The sequence below is a fragment of the Diabrotica virgifera genome, chromosome 6 (genome assembly GCF_917563875.1).
Source record: "Diabrotica virgifera virgifera chromosome 6, PGI_DIABVI_V3a".
In the NCBI taxonomy this organism is placed as follows: Eukaryota; Metazoa; Arthropoda; class Insecta; order Coleoptera; family Chrysomelidae; genus Diabrotica; species Diabrotica virgifera.
The window spans coordinates 100,180,400-100,201,677 of record NC_065448.1 but is presented as its reverse complement, the minus strand read 5'-3'; the positions used below and the strand labels follow the sequence as shown (position 1 = coordinate 100,201,677).

At 33.0% G+C, this 21,278-nt stretch overlaps 1 protein-coding gene across 3 annotated transcripts in view; it reads left to right on the top strand.

Annotated features, from left to right (window-relative positions):
- The window catches only part of LOC126886651 (puromycin-sensitive aminopeptidase-like), a 101,671-nt gene extending 88,698 nt beyond the window's left edge, over positions 1-12,973 (top strand). For all 3 annotated transcript variants that reach the window (XM_050653646.1, XM_050653644.1, XM_050653645.1), the window contains one exon: positions 12,573-12,973. In XM_050653646.1, the coding sequence (XP_050509603.1) occupies positions 12,573-12,905 (333 nt within the window). In that variant the 3' untranslated portion in view covers positions 12,906-12,973. The remainder of the gene's footprint in view (positions 1-12,572) is intronic.
- Positions 12,974-21,278: the final 8,305 nt, after the last annotated feature.

The following is a 21,278-nucleotide window of genomic DNA, read 5'->3' as shown; positions in this document are numbered from 1 at the left end:
GATTAATTAGTGTTGATAAGCATTCATGAACACTCCAAAACTTCTTGAGCCAAAAGTTTTGAACTCCGTCTGGTCCAGGAGATTTCCAGTTATGAAGCTCTTTGATGGTATTTGAGACTTCTTCAGTAGTGAAGGGTTCGTAAAGGGTGGTAATGTAGTGTTGGCAGTTCTGTGTCGTATCTTCTATCCATCCAGCTTTGTTGTTAAAAGCAGCTGGCGTGGAAAGTTGATTTCCCCAAAACCCATGAATTTCTTCTTGGCTTGGGTAAGTCTTATCTCCTTAGTCGTCCTGAATAAACGGAGAGCTTTTGTTTTAATGTGTCCAGACACTGATGGGCTGTGTTGTTTTCTGGATCATATCTTGAGTGTCTTGCGGTAGTCAGCATTATATCTTCAGCTCTTCTGATGACTTTTCTACTTGTTACACCTCGTATGTATTCGGTGACTATACCAATATCCTTACGTAATAATTCGATCTTTCCGAGCAGTCTTTTTTCCCAGGGTGCAATTCTGTTACCAGTTCTTTCGTTATTAGTAACCCGTCGTGTTCTGATCTTAACGCCCATTACATTAGCAATTGCTGTTGCTGCACAGTAGATTAGCATATGTAAATATTCCAACGTGTGAGCTTCTACGACATAGATGGGTAGGACTTCAGTGTTCACAATTTGTAACAGCGCACCTAGTTTCTTACAAGAGTTTATTCGTAGTAGCGGTGGTCTGCTAAGTGGGTTTGTTCCATTAAACTCTTGTACGGCACGAGCCATTTCGTTTGCTAGACTATAGCGCAACTCGTTGTTTTCCTGCTGTGTATTATCAGGTTGAGTTTCTGGCATGGGAATCTCAGGAGTCTGCTCATCGAGGATTTCATTAGGGACTTGATCTAAAACTTGTTCTTGGTTATTAATCTCCCGTTCGACTTCGCTTTTGATCGAATTGCGTCTAGTTTCTGGGATAAGGTTGTTCCTTATGATTACCCGGTATTGATCTGATACTCTTTGCTTTGATACTTGAATATCTGGGTACGTCCTGCAAAATTCGGCATACAGCTGTTGTCGGTAGCCGATTGTTTCTTGACCGAGGTTTGTCACCTTGTAATAGAAGCGCAAAATGTTTTCATTATTGGACATAGTCCATTTCATGCGCTGCCTCGGTCGTCCCGCTTGAGTGAGCGCCGGCTGATGATCCAGCGCAGCACCTTCGGCGGGTGGAGCTCTTGTTGTTGTTTGGCTCGCTTGTGGTTGTGGTTGTGGTTGGGCTGTAGCTGATTGTATGACAGGGGCCCGCCTCCTCAACACCCTGCCACCGACGTCCCGCATGCTGTCACGTCCAGCGCCGGCTCCAGACGTGCCCTGGCGATCCCCAGGCAGCGATCCTAAACATAAATTATTTATCTCCATTCTCATGAGTGTGCATTTTATACCTACTGCCAGGTGTCAGTTTTTGTTCCACGGCAAGTATCCCTGCTACTCTCTGGGTATTGGCGCTACGAATACCCAGAAAGCATCCCCCTTTCGCAGGGGGCCGCGCCTGATAGAAGAACTGACAAAAAACTCCCACAGGCGAGAATTAATATTATTATTATTATTATTAAACAGCTGAAATGGAAAACTGGGTGTACCTACTCTTTTCTACAGATCCAATATTTCGTTACCATTCGCTAACATAATCAGGGACTCTAAAATAATATTAAAGTTACAATTGTACAAAAATATGTGAATGACCTGATTTTAGCTATATGTACCTGCTAATAGTGTAGAGACGAATTGTTATTTATTTTTAATAGTTTTGATCCTCATATACAATTTACAGTTGAGTTAGAAGACGACCATTGTTCCATTCCATTTTAGACACCAAATTATATCGCACAACAAATAATACTATCTTAGTTGATTGGTACAGGAAACCAGGTTCAGGTACATACCTGAATAAATTGGTCTTACCATAAACAACACTCAATAAAATTTAATTTTCCGAATTAAATACAGTCCGAATTGCTGATTAGTCATTCCACCAAAGTAATCTGAAAAAAATATATAACCTGTTTTTAGACAATTCTTACCCTCCTTCAATGTTAAAGCACTATTATTTAACACTCCATCTGTCACAACTATTGTAAATAATGATAATGCAGTTAACAATGATAATGCTGTCATTCCGGAAGTAGTTTCATTCTTCTATTTGCCATTCATTAGAGAGTTTACGCCAAGACTCACAAGAATTGTATAAAACGAGTTCACATCAAAATAGCTAGTAAACGTGTGTTAACTATTCATAACCTGTTTTCAAGTATGAAAGATAGATCACCAAAGGAGCTATTGCCTGATGTAGTTTACAGTATACCATGTATTGATTGTGACAAACAATACATTGGCCAAACCACTAGACGAGTTAAAGATAGTATTACTATTACCTCTTATAAAAGTGATTGTAGATTATATCCAGACAGGTGCTCTTTAGCTACACATGTTGCAAATAAAGGCCATAATATGAACTTTGAGTCTGTAAATTTTTTAGAAAAATAAAAGAACTATCACAAAAGAACTTTTCTTGAAATGGCACTTATTTATCAGAATGAACAGACAATTAATAAAAGAACAGATACTAAGCAATTAACAGAGATATATTTGTTCTTTCTTGAAACTGGCAAAAACTTAAATGTTAATAATGATTTTAGTCTAGATCTAGATTCTACGTCATAATAATATGTCTCTTTTCTGTCAAAATATTGATAATGATATAGTGATATAATTGTCTCTAAAACCTTTCTATATGAATATTTTGAAATATCTTAATAATTAGTGGTTTTACCATAGTTATTTATATTTAAATATGTAGTTCTATTTTTGTATTTTTTATATTTTTGATTTAATAACATTAATTGAAATGCCCTTTTTGTAAATGCCGCTTTTTATACCGAGTCTTCCATTTCAGCTGTTTACCCAATAATTTAGTAATTTTGATCGTTAACTAACCATCTGTGATCATACCTAGTTTATATTATACAGTGAGCATGTAAAGATTGGAATAAATTCATTTTTCATGAATGGGCGATTTTGGAAAAACAATCCCAGAACAGGAAGATTTTTATTTTTAAATTACGTCTTTTTAGCATATATACAATACTAGTGACGTCATCGATTACGTCATCACACCCAGATGGATGACGTTACTAGTATGATATACAGTATGTCCCTGTAAGTTGTATCCATATGGAAAACTTTTTTATTATTAAATTTACGAAAAAAGTTATTCTTCATAAAAAGCTCTGCATGGCCCAAAACCTAAGATTTAACCATCAAATATCAATTTTTTTGAATATTATACGAGGTATGTCAAAAAGTTTGAATTTCGCTCAAGAGTAAAATAGCTTTATTTTTCACAATATTGAAAATTGCTATTATGAAAAGTTGTTTGGAATTAAAAACTATATTCTAGTATGCAATTACATCCTTCTAATTGAAATTTTTTTTTTTTGAAAAATTATGGATAACTAACATTATTTTCAGTTATTTCAATTCAGATAACTCTTTTATTATTAATTTTACGAAAAAAAGTGATTCTTAATAAAAAGTTTTGCATGGTCTAAAGCCTAAAATACAACCATCCTATGTCAAATTTTATCAATTGTATACGTATGTCAAAATACGTTTATTTTTCACAATATCGAAAATTGTTATTGTGAAAAGTTATTTAGAATTACAAATTATGTTTCAGTGTGTAATTACATCCTTCTAATTGAAATATTCTGAACTATAAAGGTACTTTACTTTTGATCTAAATTTATCTTTTTTGAAATACCTCGTATAAAATTGATAAGATTTGATATGATGAATTTGAAAAAGATGGTTGTATTTTAGGTTTTAGACCATCCAGAACTTTTTATTAAGAATCACTTTTTTTCGTAAAATTAATAATAAATGAGTTATCAGAATTGAAATAACTGAAAATAATGTTAGTTATCCATAATTTTTAAAAAAAAAATTTTTTCAATTAGAAGGATGTAATTGCATATTATAATATAGTTTTTAATTCCAAACAACTTTTCATAATATCAATTTTCAATATTGTGAAAAATAAAGCTACTTTACTCTTGAGTGAAATTCAAACTTTTTGACATACCTCGTATAACATTCATAAAATTTGATATCTGATGGTTGAATCTTGGGTTTTGGACCATGCAGAACTTTTTATAAAGAATAACTTTTTTTCGTAAAATTAATAATAAAAAACTTATCCATATGGATACAACTTACAGGGACATACTGTATAAGCCAAAAAATCATAATTTTAAAATAAAAATCGACCTGTTTCGGGATTTTTTTTTTAAATTGCCCATTCACGAAAAAATGGATTTATTCCAACCTTTACGTGCTCACTGTATAATATGTATATACACGTTGGGCCAATGAAAACAGTTCACCTCGATATTTGGCAGTCTTTATTAGATTTTAAGGAAATGAGGAAACAGGCCGATTTTTTTTCTAAGGGGACACATTTTTACCATCTGTCATTTATCAACCCCCTCCCTTCCACTCCACCAACCCCTTGTTTTTAAATAGGCAATATACCATGTGCGGCACATCATTAGAAAGGCATTTATTACATGGAGTATTAGGACATAACGATTGTCCACGATTTTTTTTTCGATATTTGCACCGTCTTGGCAAAAAAATCTTAATTCGTTTAAAGTACCTCTTAAAACACCTCTTAAAAATGAAACGTAACTCCTATGGTTTGCTAATATGTCATTTTTGTGTCACATCAAAAGTGAATTAAAGCAAATACTACAAAAGCAATAAATTAATTGTAATGTAACGAAAATTAAATAAATTAGAAGTTACATATGATACATTGAATTAATTAAGAGTGTGTGTGTGTGGGTGGGTGTGGGTGTGTGGGTGTGGGTGTGGGTGTGGGTGTGGGTTGTGTGTGTGTGTGTGTGTGTGTGAGTGTGTGTGTGTGTGTGTGTGCGTGTGCGTGTGCCTGTGCGTGTGTGTGTGCGTGTGCGTGTGCGCGTGTGTGTGTGTGTGTGTGTGTGTGTGTGCTCCTCCAATGAAAGAAGAGCTTTCTATGACCAATTAGGAGACGTACTGAGTGATATTCCAGCAGAGGAGAAAGTTATAATAGGAGGTGATTTCATGTACATGTGGGCCAAGCCAAGACAGGATATGAAACAATACATGGGGGATTAGGCTTTGGAACTAGAAATGAAGCTGGAGATGACATGCTTGAATTAGCAACATCATTGGATATGGCGATTGTTAACACATTCTTTAAAAAGAGAGAAACTCAACTTATTACCTACAAAAGTGGACAACATCAATCCTAAATAGACTACTTCATGATAAGGAAAGAAGACATACGTGAATGCAAGGACTGCAAGGTAATAGTTAGTGAGACAGTCAGCCAACAACATAAGCTGCTTGTTTTGGACATAGAAATAAAAAAGCGAAACTAAACAAAAATATCGGAGAGGACCACAAAAAATCAAGTGGTGGATTCTAAAAGATGAGAAAGAAGGCCTATGCAGGGAAAGAATAGTAGAAAAAATATGTTGGAACATGAAAGGAATCCCTAACACAATTTGGAGAAAAATGGCCAACAGTATTAGAGAGACTGCTATTGAAATACTTGGGAAAAACGTCAGGAAAAAAGTTTGAGGATAAAGAGACTTGGTGGTGGTTAAACGAAGTACAAGGAATAATAAAAGAGAAGCGAACATTATATAAAAAGTGGCAAGAAACCAGATCCGACACAGATCTTCAAAACTATATGGTGGCGAAAAAGGAAGCGAAAGTAGCAGTAGCAAAAGCCAAAGGAGAAGCGTATTCAAGCCTATACGATGGGGAGAGCCGGCCCTGATAGCGAGCAAATCTTACAGCTTTATATCGGTCCCGACAAATTTATAAATTCAAGTAGTTAAAAGTTGAAATATAATTTAATTTTTATACTGTTTGTAAGATAAAGTTTAAATGTGACAGTGTGTTAAAAAACCAACGATTCTGTGAGTACAAAATTACATTATTTATATCTAACCATAAAATCAGAGGTTAAAAGGCAATATTTTATCGATTTCAATCCAATTTATCGATTATCGACAACTTTTTGCTGATTCAAGTGATTAGGCTGCCGTTCAATTTTGTTAAGTGGCCAGGTCCGGCTTCAGAGCCACTATTCCAATGCATGTAAACTTTCAACGGGATGATGGCTGAACCGGAGTTGACTACTACTTCACGAAATACACCGACTACGTCACATATCTCTTACTCTCAAGCATTAAACAGTTTTAAACATCCTTCAAAAGACCAAGGTATCATACTCTCAACCATACAAGGAATACAAGTTTTTGAATATGTAAATGCTGTTGGATCAATAGTACAGCCCAAAAATGTTATTTGGGCATCCAAAATCGCAAACAACCGCATCTGCATCTACCTCTCGTCTAAATATATAGTTGACCAATTTCTTAGCTCCCACAAACATGTAATTATTGACAGCAACCAAATTGAAATAAGAAGACTAATAACTTCTGCCCAGAGATTAATCATATCTAGTGTATCTCCTACTATACCTAATAGCATAATTGAAGAGCACCTAAAAACTATGGGTATAAAATCCGTCTCCAACATGACGTTTCTACGAGTAGGCATGCAAGACCCGGAATACAGCCACGTGCTTAGCTTTAGAAGGCAAATCTTCATAAGTCCTTTAGAAAATGAATCGATTCCTGACTCATTCCTAATTTCTTTCGACCATACATCATATCGAATATACATTTCCATAGACGGTTTAAACTGCTCCAGATGCAAGACGGTCGGACATCAAGATTCTGACTGTCCTTCTTTATCATCATTAAGTAGTCCAATTAATCAAATGGAAACTGACCATCAAGCGAACATACATAACTCTGCCAATGAAGAATATAGTCAGCTAGAAGAACAACCACGAACAGAACACGAAGAAGGTACCCAGATATTAAAGAAACCGGAACCTAACACCACACTAAATCCCAAATTAACATCACCCACAAACGACCAAACTACTTCCTCACAAACAAACAAAGAACTACAGATTTTGAACCACAAATATCCCAAGATTGAATAACTGAAAGCGATGGAAATCCAACATCAAAAAATAAATTTCCCGATTGAAATAACAACTACTAATCCACCAATCCAAAAAACTCAGTCAAACACTCTTAAAATCGACCTAGAAAATAAGACACAGCATCTAAACACAGACAAAGCACAAAACAAACGCACAATCTCCCAAATCTCTCCAACAGCTACTACAACTATAGAGGAACCTACTTTCATAACACCAAAAAATAAAGAGAAAAAAATAAAAACAGATCAAAATATTGCAACAAAAAAGAACACTGGATGAAATGCTAAAATACACTAAAATATTATTTGACAACCCAAACTCCAAGTACCCTATAACTTACGAACAGTTATTAGACTTTTTTGAAAACTGTGAGAACGCAGCAGACCCTATGAGTATCGCAAAAATGTATACAGAAGAGACAACAGCCCGACGCGTAGCGGAGGCAGTAATCATTCAAGGGAGAAAAAAGGCACTTTACTCCCATGTTATACATATGGTTTTTCCACCTTCCTCCAATAACAAGTCATTTTTTCATTTTTACTTAATTTATTTATGTAACTAACCAACAAAATTTATTAGAACTAAAACTAACAAGTAGGTACAATATAACTGTCAACTGTCAAAAATATAAGTCAAATTATTAATGTAAACATTGTTAAATCAGAATAACAATTTACTGTTTTTTACCATTCTGCAAAATACATAGTGTTTTTAAATAAACGTTAAAGTGTATAGATACTTACGTAATAGAAAATAGATATTGTACAGGGCGTCAATAAGTTATATTTCATAAATGAAATACCATGACGTCACTTTTACTTTTCCTCCCTAGGGAGGAAAAGTTCAACTTTGCTCCCTACAATCAGGTCCGGAAAAGTATACTTTCGGCAGAGGTAGGTGGAAAACATTTTTAATCCAGTGTCCCAAATATAACAGTGAACGACGGAAGTATAACATACCCAACTCCCTAAAAGAGGCCCTAGAAGAAAATACAGATACTAAAAAAATATTTTCGTACCTTAAAGACTGTCAAATACTTCAAAAGATCTAAAACCCACATTGTAACGAACATATCATTATTAACTTATGTATATACATTGTTTATATAAATTATTGTTACATTAACCTAAATGCGCTAATGACCCTGCGTGGTCGATGCGATATTATAATAAAAAAAAAGCCTATACGATCAACTTGATACCAGGGAAGGCGAAGCGAAGATATACAGGGTGAGTCATGAGGAACTGTACATACTCCTACCTCGTATAGAGCCCCTATGGGGGATAACAAATGACCATTAAAAAGTGTCTGCTCCCATTGTTTAATAATATACAGGGCGAGTTTCGCATTTTGACAGAAATTTGTATTCGTCATAATTTTTGAACGGTCAGATCGATGTGTCTCTTATTTTGGTCAATCGTTACACTATTGCCACCTCATCAACTGATTTATTCAAACTAAAAAAAATCAGGTCCGGCTTTAAAAAAATTAGTTCGTTTGGGTCTTAGAAAAAATTTCACCCTGTATAAGCTTTTTGAAAACTCTAATATGAATTTTACAAATGAGACAAATAGGCAATTAAAATAACATATTTATTTTTTTCCGCACATGATTGCTTAATTTTTTATAAAAAAATCAAATTTGATTATGAATTAAAAGTTTGGTAAAGTGAACCATAGATTTAACAAAATTAACTTTTATTACCAAAATTAATTTTTTTTTTGAACAAATATTTAATTTATATTACCACCAATCAACTGATTTATTCAAGCAAGAAAAAAATCAGGCCCGGATTTAAAAAATAAGTTCGTTTTGGTCTTAGAAAAAATTTCACCCTGTATACGCTTTTTGAAAACTCTAATATGATTTTTACAAATTAGACAAATAGGCAATTAAAATGGCATATTTATTTTTTTCCCCACACGATTACTTAATTTTTTATAAAAAAAAAATTAAATTTGACTATGAATAATTAAAAGTTTGGTAAAGTGAACCATAGATTTAAAAAAAAAACTTTTATTACAAAAATGAATTTTTTTTGAACAAATATTTAATTTATGTTATCACCCAATCAACTGATTTATTCAAACTAGAAAAAAATCAGGCCCGGATTTAAAAAATTAGTTTGTTTGGGTCTTAGAAAAAATTTCACCTTGTATACGTTTTTTGAAAACTCTAATATGAATTTTACAAATAAGACAACTAGGCAATTTAAACGGCATATTTATTTTTTCCCCACACGATTACTTATTTTTTTATTAAAAAATCAAATTTGACTATGCATAAAAAGTTTGGCAAAGTTTTTGCATAGATTTAAAAAAATTCACTTTTTTTACAAAAATTAATTTACGTTTTTCTTAAAATTAAAAGTTTTACCATTTTTTTTTTCTATAACACGTCTAGATCTAAAACTTTCCATAACACTTCTTTTGGACTCTATAGTTTAACATAGACGTGATCAAATTGATAAATTTTAAATTTTTCCACCTAATTTTTGCGATTTACAAGTTTGCAACTTTTACAAGAAGAAAACTGAAAATCTACAACAACTTTCATAGTCTTCACAATGGTAAGAGGTATGTGCTGTAAATATTTCAGAAAAAAAAATATTAAAATGGAACAGAGTTGTAGCGAGTTAAACCGTGAGTTCATTTTTTTTTTCATTTTTAGGTTAAAATTCCGATTTTGACAAATTTGATTTTTTAATAAAAAATTAAGTAATCGTGTGGGGAAAAAATAAATATGCCATTTTAATTGCCTATTTGTCTTATTTGTAAAATTCATATTAGAGTTTTCAAAAAGCGTATACATGGTGAAATTTTTTCTAAGACCAAAACGAACTAATTTTTTTAAAGCCGGACCTGATTTTTCTCTAGTTTGAATAAATCAGTTGTTTGGATGGTAACATAAATTACTTATTTGTGCAAAAAAAATTAATTTTTGTAATAAAAGTTATTTTTTTTAAATCTATGGTTCACTTTACCAAACTTTTAATTCATAGTGAAATTTGATTTTTTTATAAAAAATTAAGTAATCGTGTGCGGAAAAAAATAAATATGCCATTTTAATTGCCTATTTGTCTAATTTGTAAAATTCATATTAGAGTTTTCAAAAAGCGTATACAGGGTGAAATTTTTTCTAAGACCAAAACGAACTAATTTTTTTAAAGCCGGATCTGATTTTTTCTAGTTTGAATAAATTAGTTGATTAGGTGGTAATAGTCTAACGATTGGCCAAAATACACATCGATCTGACCGTTCAAAAATTATGACGAATACAAATTTCTGTCAAAATGCGAAACTCGCCCTGTATATTATTAAACAATGGGAGCAGACACTTTTTAATGGTCATTTGTTACTCCCCATAGGAGCCTCTATACGAGGTAGGAGTATGTACAGTTCCTCATGACTCACCCTGTATAAAATAGCCAAACAGGGAACAAAGAAAGCAAAATATTTTAATCAGATTAGATGTATCCGAGATGGAAATAATAAAATACTAGTTCACGAAAAAGATGTCAAAAAGAGATGGAGAAAGTACTTTGACAGCTTATTAAATGAAGAATTTGACAGACAGCCTGTAGAGTCAACGGAGACAGTAGCAGCAATGGTCACCAAAATAACAAACGCGGAGGTGGCTCAAGCGCTTCAAAAAATAAAGAAAGGAAAAGCGGTAGGACCAGATGATATTCCTGGGGAAGTATGGAGAGCATTGGGAGAGACAGGAACAAGGTGGCTAGCAGGTTTATTTAATAGAATTATGGAAGTTGGACAAATGCCAGACGAATGGATAAGCAGTATACTAGTACCTGTCTACAAAAACAAGGGAGATATACAACAATGTACAAACTACAGGGCTATAAAATTGCTTAGCCACACCATGAACATATGGGAAAGAGTAATTGATAGACGGATACGTGAAGAGACCGAAATATCCGAGAATCAGTTTGACTTTATGCAGGGCAGATCAACAACAGATGCAATTTTCATTATAAGGCAGTTGATGGAAAAATACAGGAGTAAAGAAACAAACGCTCATATGGTATTCATTGATCTTGAGAAAGCATATGATAGAGTTCCTCCAGAGATTCTGTGGTGTAACGACTAGTGTTAGGACAGGTGTGGGAAAGACTGATAAATTTCATGTGAAAGTAGGATTGCACCAGGGCTCGGTGCTTAGTCCGTATTTATTCTTATTAGTTTTGGACCAGATAACAGCGAAACTACAGGGTAACATTCCATGGTGCTTAATGTATGCTGATGATGTCGTGTTAGTAGGAAATAGTGAAAGAGACTTAGAACAAAAACTGGAGCAGTGGAGACAATCTCTGGAGGAAAAAGATTTAAAACTTAGTAGGACAAAGACAGAGTATTTGCAATGTTCATTTAAAGATGGAGTTACTACAAATAACATCTTTGGATGGTGAACTGATTGTAAAAAGCAATAGTTTTAAGTACCTGGGATCGGTATTACAGAGTAATAGAGAAATAGATGGAGATGCATGCAGTAGAATTAGGGCTGGATGGATGAAGTGGAAGGAAGCGAGTGGTGTGCTGTGTGACAGGAAAATTCCAATTAAGTTGAAGAGAAAATTCTATAAAACAACCATAGACCGGCTATGATGTACGGAACTGAATGTTGGGCAGTGAAAAAGAAAGAGGAACAACGAATGCATGTGGCGGAAATGAGAATGCTTAGATGGATGAGTGGAGTGACAAAAAAGGATAAAATTAAAAATGAGTATATTAGGGGAAGTCTAGGTGTGGCACCAATTGATGCCAAAATGAGAGAGCATAGGTTGATATGGTTTGGTCGAAGAATTGCTGAAGTGCAGATTCCTGGAAGGAGTAGGAGAGGAAGACCAAAGAAGACGTGGGGGGAGACGATTAGGCAGGACATGTTGGTAAAGGGGATTAATATTGATATGACTCAAGATAGAATTGTATGGAGAAATGCAATTAGGGAAGCCGACCCCGTATAAGGATAAGTCAAAGAGAATGATGAATATTGAATTAATTAATTAGATGTTCAAAATGGTGTCCATGACAGAAAAAAATACATATTAGCAAACCATAGGCGTTACGCTTCATTTTTAAGAGGTGTTGTACTTTAAATGAATTGAGACTTTTTGAAAAGACTGTGCATATATCAAAAAAAAAAAAAAATCGTGAACAATCGTTATTTCTGAATATGCCATGTAAATGCCTTTCTAATGAGGTACCGCACATGGTATATTCCATATTTAAAAACAAGGGGTTGAGGAAGTGGAAGGGAAGTGGCTGACAAATGACAGATGTATGTATCGTAAGAATGTTCTAACATTAGAAAAAATCGACCTGTTTCCTCATATCCTCAAAATCTAATAAATACTGCCAAATATCGAGGTGGACTGTTATTGGCCCAATAATATTATTATATTTTGGCCAAATATGTTTTTATATTTGTATCTGTTTTATTTTTAGGATAACGTTAAAACGCAAGATTCGGTCTTTGTATTGATAGCTGCTGCTCAAACGAAACTAGGACGTGACTTGACTTGGAACTACATAAAGGAAAATTGGAACGTTATCACGCAAAGGTTTACAGCAGCAACGCTTCTTCAGAATCTTATTAAACGCGTCACTCAAGATTTTGCTGAAGAATCGAAAAAGAAAGATATTCAACGTTTCTTTACAGACAAGAAAAACTCATGGATCGAAAGATGTGTACAGCAAGTGTTGGAAAGCAATGATGTTAACATAGCTTGGATAAAGAAGGATTCGGAAGCTATTAAAAAATACTTAAGCCCGATTTAGGCTTGTTAAATACACTTATGTGATTAAAAGTTTTATATCAAATATAATAAATATAAGTATAAACTATTTTCAAGATTTTTATTTACCTTTACAACAAATTACTTTATTACAGGTTTATTATTGTGTGTATGGTGAATCCTGTGTGTAGTTGCTAGATTCACCATCCCCCCCACCCTTCCGCAGGTGGCGGATAGGGAAATGCCTCTCTTATATGGGTGGTACCGAGGAAATGAAATACACGGGCTAGATTAAAACTAGCACATGGAGTTCCGCTAAGTCCATGCTACATTAACTCAACTGTTTCTTCATACTTCACTTTCCAAAACTACAGCAAATTGTAATTTTAAAATCCATTGGCGTGCATACGGGTCGCATATTTACAGATGCTTGCGTGTGTAGACACCAGGGTGTTGAAATCAGTTAGGGTTTGAAAAAACAGTACATTTACACATGCTAGCGCGTGTTGACACCACGGTGTTGAAATCAGTTAGGGTTTGGAAAAACAGTACGTTTACAGACGCTAGCGTGTGTTGACACTAGGGTGTTGAAATCAGTTAGGGTTTGGAAAAACAGTACAGTTACAAATACTAGCAGATTTGGACACCAGAGTGTTGAATCCAGCTAGCTTTTTTAGTAATTAATATACATGCATAAATGCTAACGGCTATTGACTTTGATTTTATATACCTACTGCTGCGGAAAAATATTTAAGTGATTTAGGTATTAGTAAATAATTAAACGTTGTTGGGATATAAACAATAATATATTAACACAAAAGAACAACATAAAAAATAATGTTGCTCTGAAGCTATTTGCTTGTGGAATTTTTATAATTAACTATTTAGATGGGAAATAAGCCACAATTAAATTGAAAAAAATAATTTTATTAACGTTTCGATGCCCAAATCGGGTGTCGTCAAAATAATAAATACTACTACAGGGTGTTTGGTAAAGAATGGGCCATAGCTTAACTTCAGGTTCCTGAGGTTAAAATAGGCCGATTTAAGCTAACTTACCTTAGTACAAAGTTTATAATAACCGAGATACAGGGTGTCAAAGTTAAACTTTTTTTTTATTTATTATTGAATATTTCCTGACAGGCATGAGATATCAACACGAAATTTGGTACGTGGGGGTTTTTCGGGACGAGAAAATTAAATTCTCTACCAAATGTTATGTGTTGCCCAGAGGGCGCCACATACGCCTTTCAGCACTCATTTAATACGTTCAATTTTTTTTATCCGTCACTCCGTATAATTTTGACATTAAAATTTGTATTCCCCTATTAGTTTTACTTAAAAAAGGTATACCTCTTTCATCTCCCTAAACTCAACCGTTTACGAGATAAACGCATTTTAAATCTGCGGTGCAACATAATTTTTAGCATAATATCATTGTAGTTACACCAGAAAAATAACTTAAAACCATAAAATTATCCAAAAATGTATCGCAAATTTCTTCAAATGGAATTTGCGATGCAATGCCATAGATTTGAGAACTGGCACAATTATTATGGTTTTAAGTTATTTTTCGGGTGTAACTACAATGATATTATGCTAAAAATGATGGTGTATCGCAGATTTAAAATGCGTTTATCTCGAAAACGGTTGAGTTTAGAGAGATGAAAGAAGTATAGCTTTTTTAAGTAAAACTAATAAGAGAATAAAACTTTTAATGTCAAAATTATACAGAGTGAGGGATAAAAAAATGTAACGTAATGAATAAGTGCTGAAAGGCGTATGTGGCGCCCTTTGGGCAATACATAATTTTTGGTAGGGAATTTAGTTTTCTCGACCCAAAAAAACCCCACGCACCAAATTTCATGTTGTTATCTCATATCTGTCAGGAAATATTCAATAATAAATAAAAAAAAAGTTTAACTTTGACACCCTGTATCTCGGTTATTATAAACTTTGTACTAAGGTAAGTTAGCTTAAATCGGCCCATTTTAACCTCAGGAGCCTGAGGTTAAGCTATGGCCCATTCTTTACCAAACACCCTGCATATTAAACAAAAATGTTGTTGCTTAGTAAAAAATTCTACTAATAATTTTTTAATCTGACTCATTTATATTGGCAATTCATACATATATTATACATTTTAAAGTATTTTTTACTAAACAACAGCATTTTTGTTTAATTTAGTAGTACGTATTTTGTATTTTGACAACGACACCCGATTTGGGCGTCGAAACGTTAATAAAATTATTTTTTTTTAATTTAATTGTGGCTTATTTCCCATCTAAATAGTTAATTATAAAAATGCCACAAGCACATAGCTTCAGAACAACATTATTTTTTATGTTGTTTTTTGTGTTAATATATTATTGTTTATATCCCAACAACGTTTAATTATTTATTACTACCTAAATCACTTAAATATTTTTCCACAACAGTAGGTATATAAAATCAAAGTCAATAGCCGTTAGCATCTATGCATGTATAACCACTAAAAAAGCTAGTTGGTTTCAACACTCTGGTGTCCAAATCTGTTAGTATTTGTAAATGTACTGTTTTTACAAACCCTAACTGATTTCAACACCCTAGTGTCAACACACGCTAGCGTCTGTAAACGTACTGTTTTTCCAAACCCTAACTGGTTTCAACACCGTGGTGTCATCACGCGGTAGCATCTGTAAATGTACCGTTTCTCCAAACCCTAACTGATTTCAACACCCTGGTGTCTACACACGCAAGCATCTGTAAACATGCATACGGGTCATATTACCTGTATGCACGCCAATGGTGAATATAAAATTCTTAATTGTGTGTCAAAAAATGCGCTATAATTACCTCTAAAAACCTACCAATATTTTATTTACATATACCGGTTTTATAGCAATAAATAAATCGTCAGTTTGTAAGAAAAAATTCAACATCCCGTATCTGGGAAACGAAGCATTTGCGGACATATGTTAATAAAGCAAACGGTCATTATTTTTTCATGCAGAATTACTCCTTAAAGTTTGTCGCACTTATTTAGAAACACTCTGTATTGATGAAGAACATGGCTAGTTGTTAAAGTAGGTACCTAACTTTTTTATTATCCAACATAAGAGAATGAATCAATAAACAGAATGTTAAGAAAGTCTGAGGCTATAGTTGGGTTTGCGAACTGTGAGAAAAAACACAGTTTGATTGGTCTACCCGGTATACAATAAAAATTTACCTATTTAACAACAATATTATTACAGCGACATTGCTAAAGAATAAGGATATAACATATTAAAAAAATGATTTAAATCGGACAACAGGTTTAGGAAATTCGAGACATTAAAAATGACCAATTTTGTGTGCCGCCCGTTTTCTCTGACGCGCAGTGTATTTACATAAAAAAATTACGAACGAGAAAAAGCTCACATTCGCTGAATAACTAATATTAATTCTTGGTACATATCAAATAATAGTTCCCTTTTCACTCTCTTTTTCACACAATATGTCACAACAAAGTTTGATCCCTATTTATTTTTGTTGGAAAATTGAAATGAGTTATCTCATCCCTTGAGTTACCCCCTATGATGGGGATTGATGATGTAGAACACTATTGGTTAGATATGTATTTATTCACCAACTCTAAATGTGACAGTAACTAGTTGGTGGGCAACGTCTATCTTCTCACTAACTTGATGTCTCAATATTGAATCAATAAAGATTGATTAACGAATGATCTGTAATACTTTCTCCGTATCTATAAATGAACTTGTAATTGTTTATTATGATTGCTGACACGATTCGACCGTGAAATATTCATATCAAAAATAGCTGACAAAAGCGTTCTTGAAACAAGTGCATTATATTGGGAAATCTGTGTCACCTAGTTATTTTACAACAAATAGTAATGTTTGTTTTTAGACCTTTAAAAATTAAATGGATATGAATTGCTTTTGGGATGCTAATATAATTCCTGTACAACTCTAAAGCCAAATCAACAAACCCTGCATATTTAAAAGAAAACATCGCGATGCAATGAATTCACCTTTTGAGACGCAAAACAGCGACATCTCTCGTAATACGAGGAAGACGAAAAGCCCCAGATGCAAAAGTTACTACTTTTATACAATTAGAATAATTGAAATAAAAACAGTAAACAATAATTTAGATCCAAGACTTTTCGTTAAGAAACTGCTTTCTGGCTGCATCCCGTATCTCCGGCTTTTACAATATATAAGCACAATAGACGACGAATATAGAAGAAAGCAAGTAAAGGACACTTAGGCCACATATTTACCTTCTTTTCGTCTAGGAAAAGGACCGAAAGACAGTTTCAGGTACTCAAATCTGAGTAAAGATGAAAAAGATAAAGGCAGTTTTTGTTTTCATTTGATTCAGAGTTGGACCACCATCTCCATATAGCTATTTTCTATGCATCCTCAGTGGAGCTATGCAGCCACAACTCTAAAGCAAAATCAACAAACCCTGCCTATTTAAGGGAAAACATCGCGATGCAATGAATTCACCTTTTGAGACGCAAAACAGCGACATCTCCCGTAATACGAGGAACACGAAAAGCCCCAGATGCAAAGGTTACTACTTTTATACAATTAGAATAATTGAAATAAAAACAGTAAACAATAATTTAAATCCAAGACTTTTCGGTAAGAAACTGCTTTCTGGCTGCATCCCGTATCTTTGGCTTTTACAATATCTAAGCACAAGAGACGACGAATATAGAAGAAAGCAAATAAAGGACACTTAGGCCACGTATTTACCTTCTTTTCGTCTAGGAAAACCATCTCCATAATATAGTTATTTCAGCATCTATGCATCCTCAGTGGAGCTATGCAGTCACAACTCTAAAGTAAAATCAACATACCCTCCCTATTTAAGGGAAAACATCGCGATGCAATGAATTCACCTTTTAAGGCGAAAACAGCGACAAAACATTGAATTTTGCATCGTAGACTTAGAGCCGGTATTTAAACAGCTACTTAAGCCTTGGCTTATGTGTTGTTAGTATTTTCTCTGGTTATATTTTTTATTGTTATTTTTCATAAGCAATAGATCCTTTGTTTATTGGATATATTCCTTAAAATGTCAAATTGGAATGTAAGTTTACTTTTGTAAAATAAATATACCAAGCATTGTAGAAATAAATAATTTTCAGGTGCCTACACCTTCCAAAAGGAGTAAGAATTTTAATAATCGTTAATAATAGTCCAGGGCCCATCTGTTTTGAGATGGACGTTGAGAGGTGACTCAAATTTTTTTGCAGAAATTGCTTGAAAATAACTCAAATAATAATATTTGAGTTATCCTCCCTCTCAAAAAGGTCCGGAACATTGTTTAAATAATTAAAATGTCAAAAAATGAAGGAAAAATTCGATTTTTTTCTTCGTTTTTTGATTATAACTTTAAAAGTATTAATTTCCCAGAAAAGATGTACTGACATAAAAGTTGCGCAATTAAGTTTCCTACAATATAGAATTAGTTAAAAGTTGAAAAAATAGTCACCCTTGTTGCAAAATAGCAATAATTGCGAAAAAAACCATACAAAAACAAGTATTCGCATTTTACGTTTTTCAACCATTTATGCTACACTTATGACCTTCATATTTCACCCAGAAAAACTTTATGATACAGTAAAACAATACTGTAAATTTCATTAAGATCGGTTTAATAGATTTTGCAAAATAAATTTTGCAATCCAGCTTTCGCAAAAACAATTAATTTTTTCAAAATGTTACAGGACTGAAAATAAAGCAGATAGCAAGTTGAATTTTTTTTTGCATATAGAAGTGTACGGTACCTTTCATCTGCAATTTGCAAAATTAAAATCGATTAGCTACCACGCCGTCAGGAATTTTTTTAAATAAACATTAATTATTGGTACTACGCGCAGGACAGCGGTGTTCGATTCACATGAAGTTGATTTCCACCAAAAATTCTTCCAATCTTCATCTAATATATTATTTTCTTACTCTATATTTTGTTGTATTTTAATATTTTAATTCCACAAAAATCAAACTAATTTTATTATTGTTTGTGAAATATTGTTTAAACAATTGTATATGTTTAAAAATAATAAACTTTTATTCTCAAGTTAAAATATATGAACAAAGAAAGTTTTTGCTAAAAAAAGTGTTATTTTAAAGGATAGATAGAGTATGGGTTTTTATTTTGCAATAAACAAATTTATTTATTTATATCGAAATTAATAAAAATTAAAATGTATCAATAATTATCAAAGGTCATAGGAATGCCCAATCAGAGCAAACTATCCGGTGTCCTGCGCGCAACACCAATAATTAATGTTTATTTTAAAAAAATTCCTGACGCCGTGGTGGTTAATCGATTTTAGTTTTGCAAATTGCAAATAAAAGGTACGGTACACTTCTATAAGCAAAAAAAAATTCGACTTGCTATCTGCTTTATTTTCAGTCCTGTAACAGTTTGAACAAATGATTTTTTTTGCGAAAGCTGGATTGCAAAATCTATTGAACCGATCTTAATGAAATTTACAGTATTGTTTAACTGTATCATATAGTTTTTCTGGGTGAAATTTGAAGGTCCTAAGTTTAGCATAAATGGTTGAAAGACGTAAAATGCGAATACTTGTTTTTGTATAGTTTTTTCCCAATTATTGCTATTTTGCAACAAGGGTGACTATTTTTTAAATTTTCAACCAACTCTATATTGTATGAAATTTAATTACACAACTTTTATGTCAATACAACTTTTCTCGGAAACGAATACTCTTAAAGTTATAATCAAAAAACCAAGAAAAAAATAGAATTTTTCCTTCATTTTTTGACATTTTGATTATTTAAACAATGTTTCGGACCTGTTTGAGAGGGAGGATAACTCAAATATTATTATTTGAGTTATTTTCAAACAATTTCTGCAAAAAAATTTGAGTCACCTCTCAATGTCCAAATGTACTAATATTTTTACAGATGCGCCCTGGTCTATAATCCAATAATAACGTTATTACGCAAAAGTTGGTTTTTAAAATAACTCTATAATAATTAATCTATCGAAATAGCCTCAAAAAACAGAAAACAAATTTTAAGCAAAGGCTTAAACCAACTCCCGCGCAAGCTTAAAATTATTTGGTTTAAGCCCACGCTTAAGCCTCAAATTAATGTGGAAATACAGGCATCTAAGCTTAAGCTCAGGCTTAAATTCAGCTTAAGCTCAGGTTAAACGGCCCTAAGGGCCGGTATTTCCCACCGCACTTAAGCCAAAGCTTACTTTAAGCCTGAGCTTAAGCTTAGAAGCCTGTATTTCTACTTCAATTTGAGGCTTAAGCGTAGGTTTAAACCAAATAGTTTTAAGTCGACTTTACACTACATGATTTATCATGTGATTTGTCATATGATTTTTCCCATGACGAGCCGCATGACAATGCTTATGACAAAACGAGCCGTATAACAATGCAAAATCATATGACAAATCACACAGTGTAAACATGTAAATTTCACTCCATGACCAAATCATATGACAAATCACATGATAAATCATGTAATGTAAAGTCGACTTTAGTTTAAGTCTTAATTTGTTTTCTGTTTTTTGAGGATATTTCTATAGATTAATAATTATTATAGAGTTATTTTGAAAACCAACTTTTGCATAATAACGATATTATTGGATTTTTAACGATTATTAAAATGGACCGTGATAGTCGTGACGTCAAATCAATGTTGGCTACTCTGAAATGGTTTCCAAACAAAGCAGAAATTCACACATGGTGTTTGTTTTGGTTTTTATACTTGGAATATATTGCTTGTAGGATGTTTAATTTTTACAGAATGGTAATGTGTTGGGTACCCGTGATTGTAATCAATGCTCGTAGTATATTTCCCACCACATTTCCAAATAGGACTGATTAAAAGCCTGAAGAAACACAGTAAGTACTATGTAGTGTGTAAATCCTTGATTTTGTGTAAGGACATTTATAAAATTAAAAGCAATATAATTGATATGACTAACAAAGATTGTGTCTTTAGAAAAAATGTGCAGATGATTGTTAAAACAAAATAAAATTAAAAATGAATACACAAATCACGTGTATAATCAATTGACAGTTGCTTTGTTTGGTATTTTTATATCAATATTTGGAAACCTTTTTGACGTTTTGACGTCACACTATCACGGTCCATTCTTAAGTTGGATTTATAGTTTGACGAATGATACTATAAATAACATGTTATTTATAGTATCATGGTTTGACGTAGCGTAGACGTAGACGCAACTGAAACGGAAGAAACGGACTGGACACATAAGAAAATAATATGCCAATTTATAAATCGACGTAGCGGAATTTTTGCGCATGAGTAGAAAGAGAAAGAGTAAACAATGACTTAATTCTAATTCAACAACATAGCCTATAAATTATACGAACAGTAAACAAACTTTGTGTTTATTTATTTATACT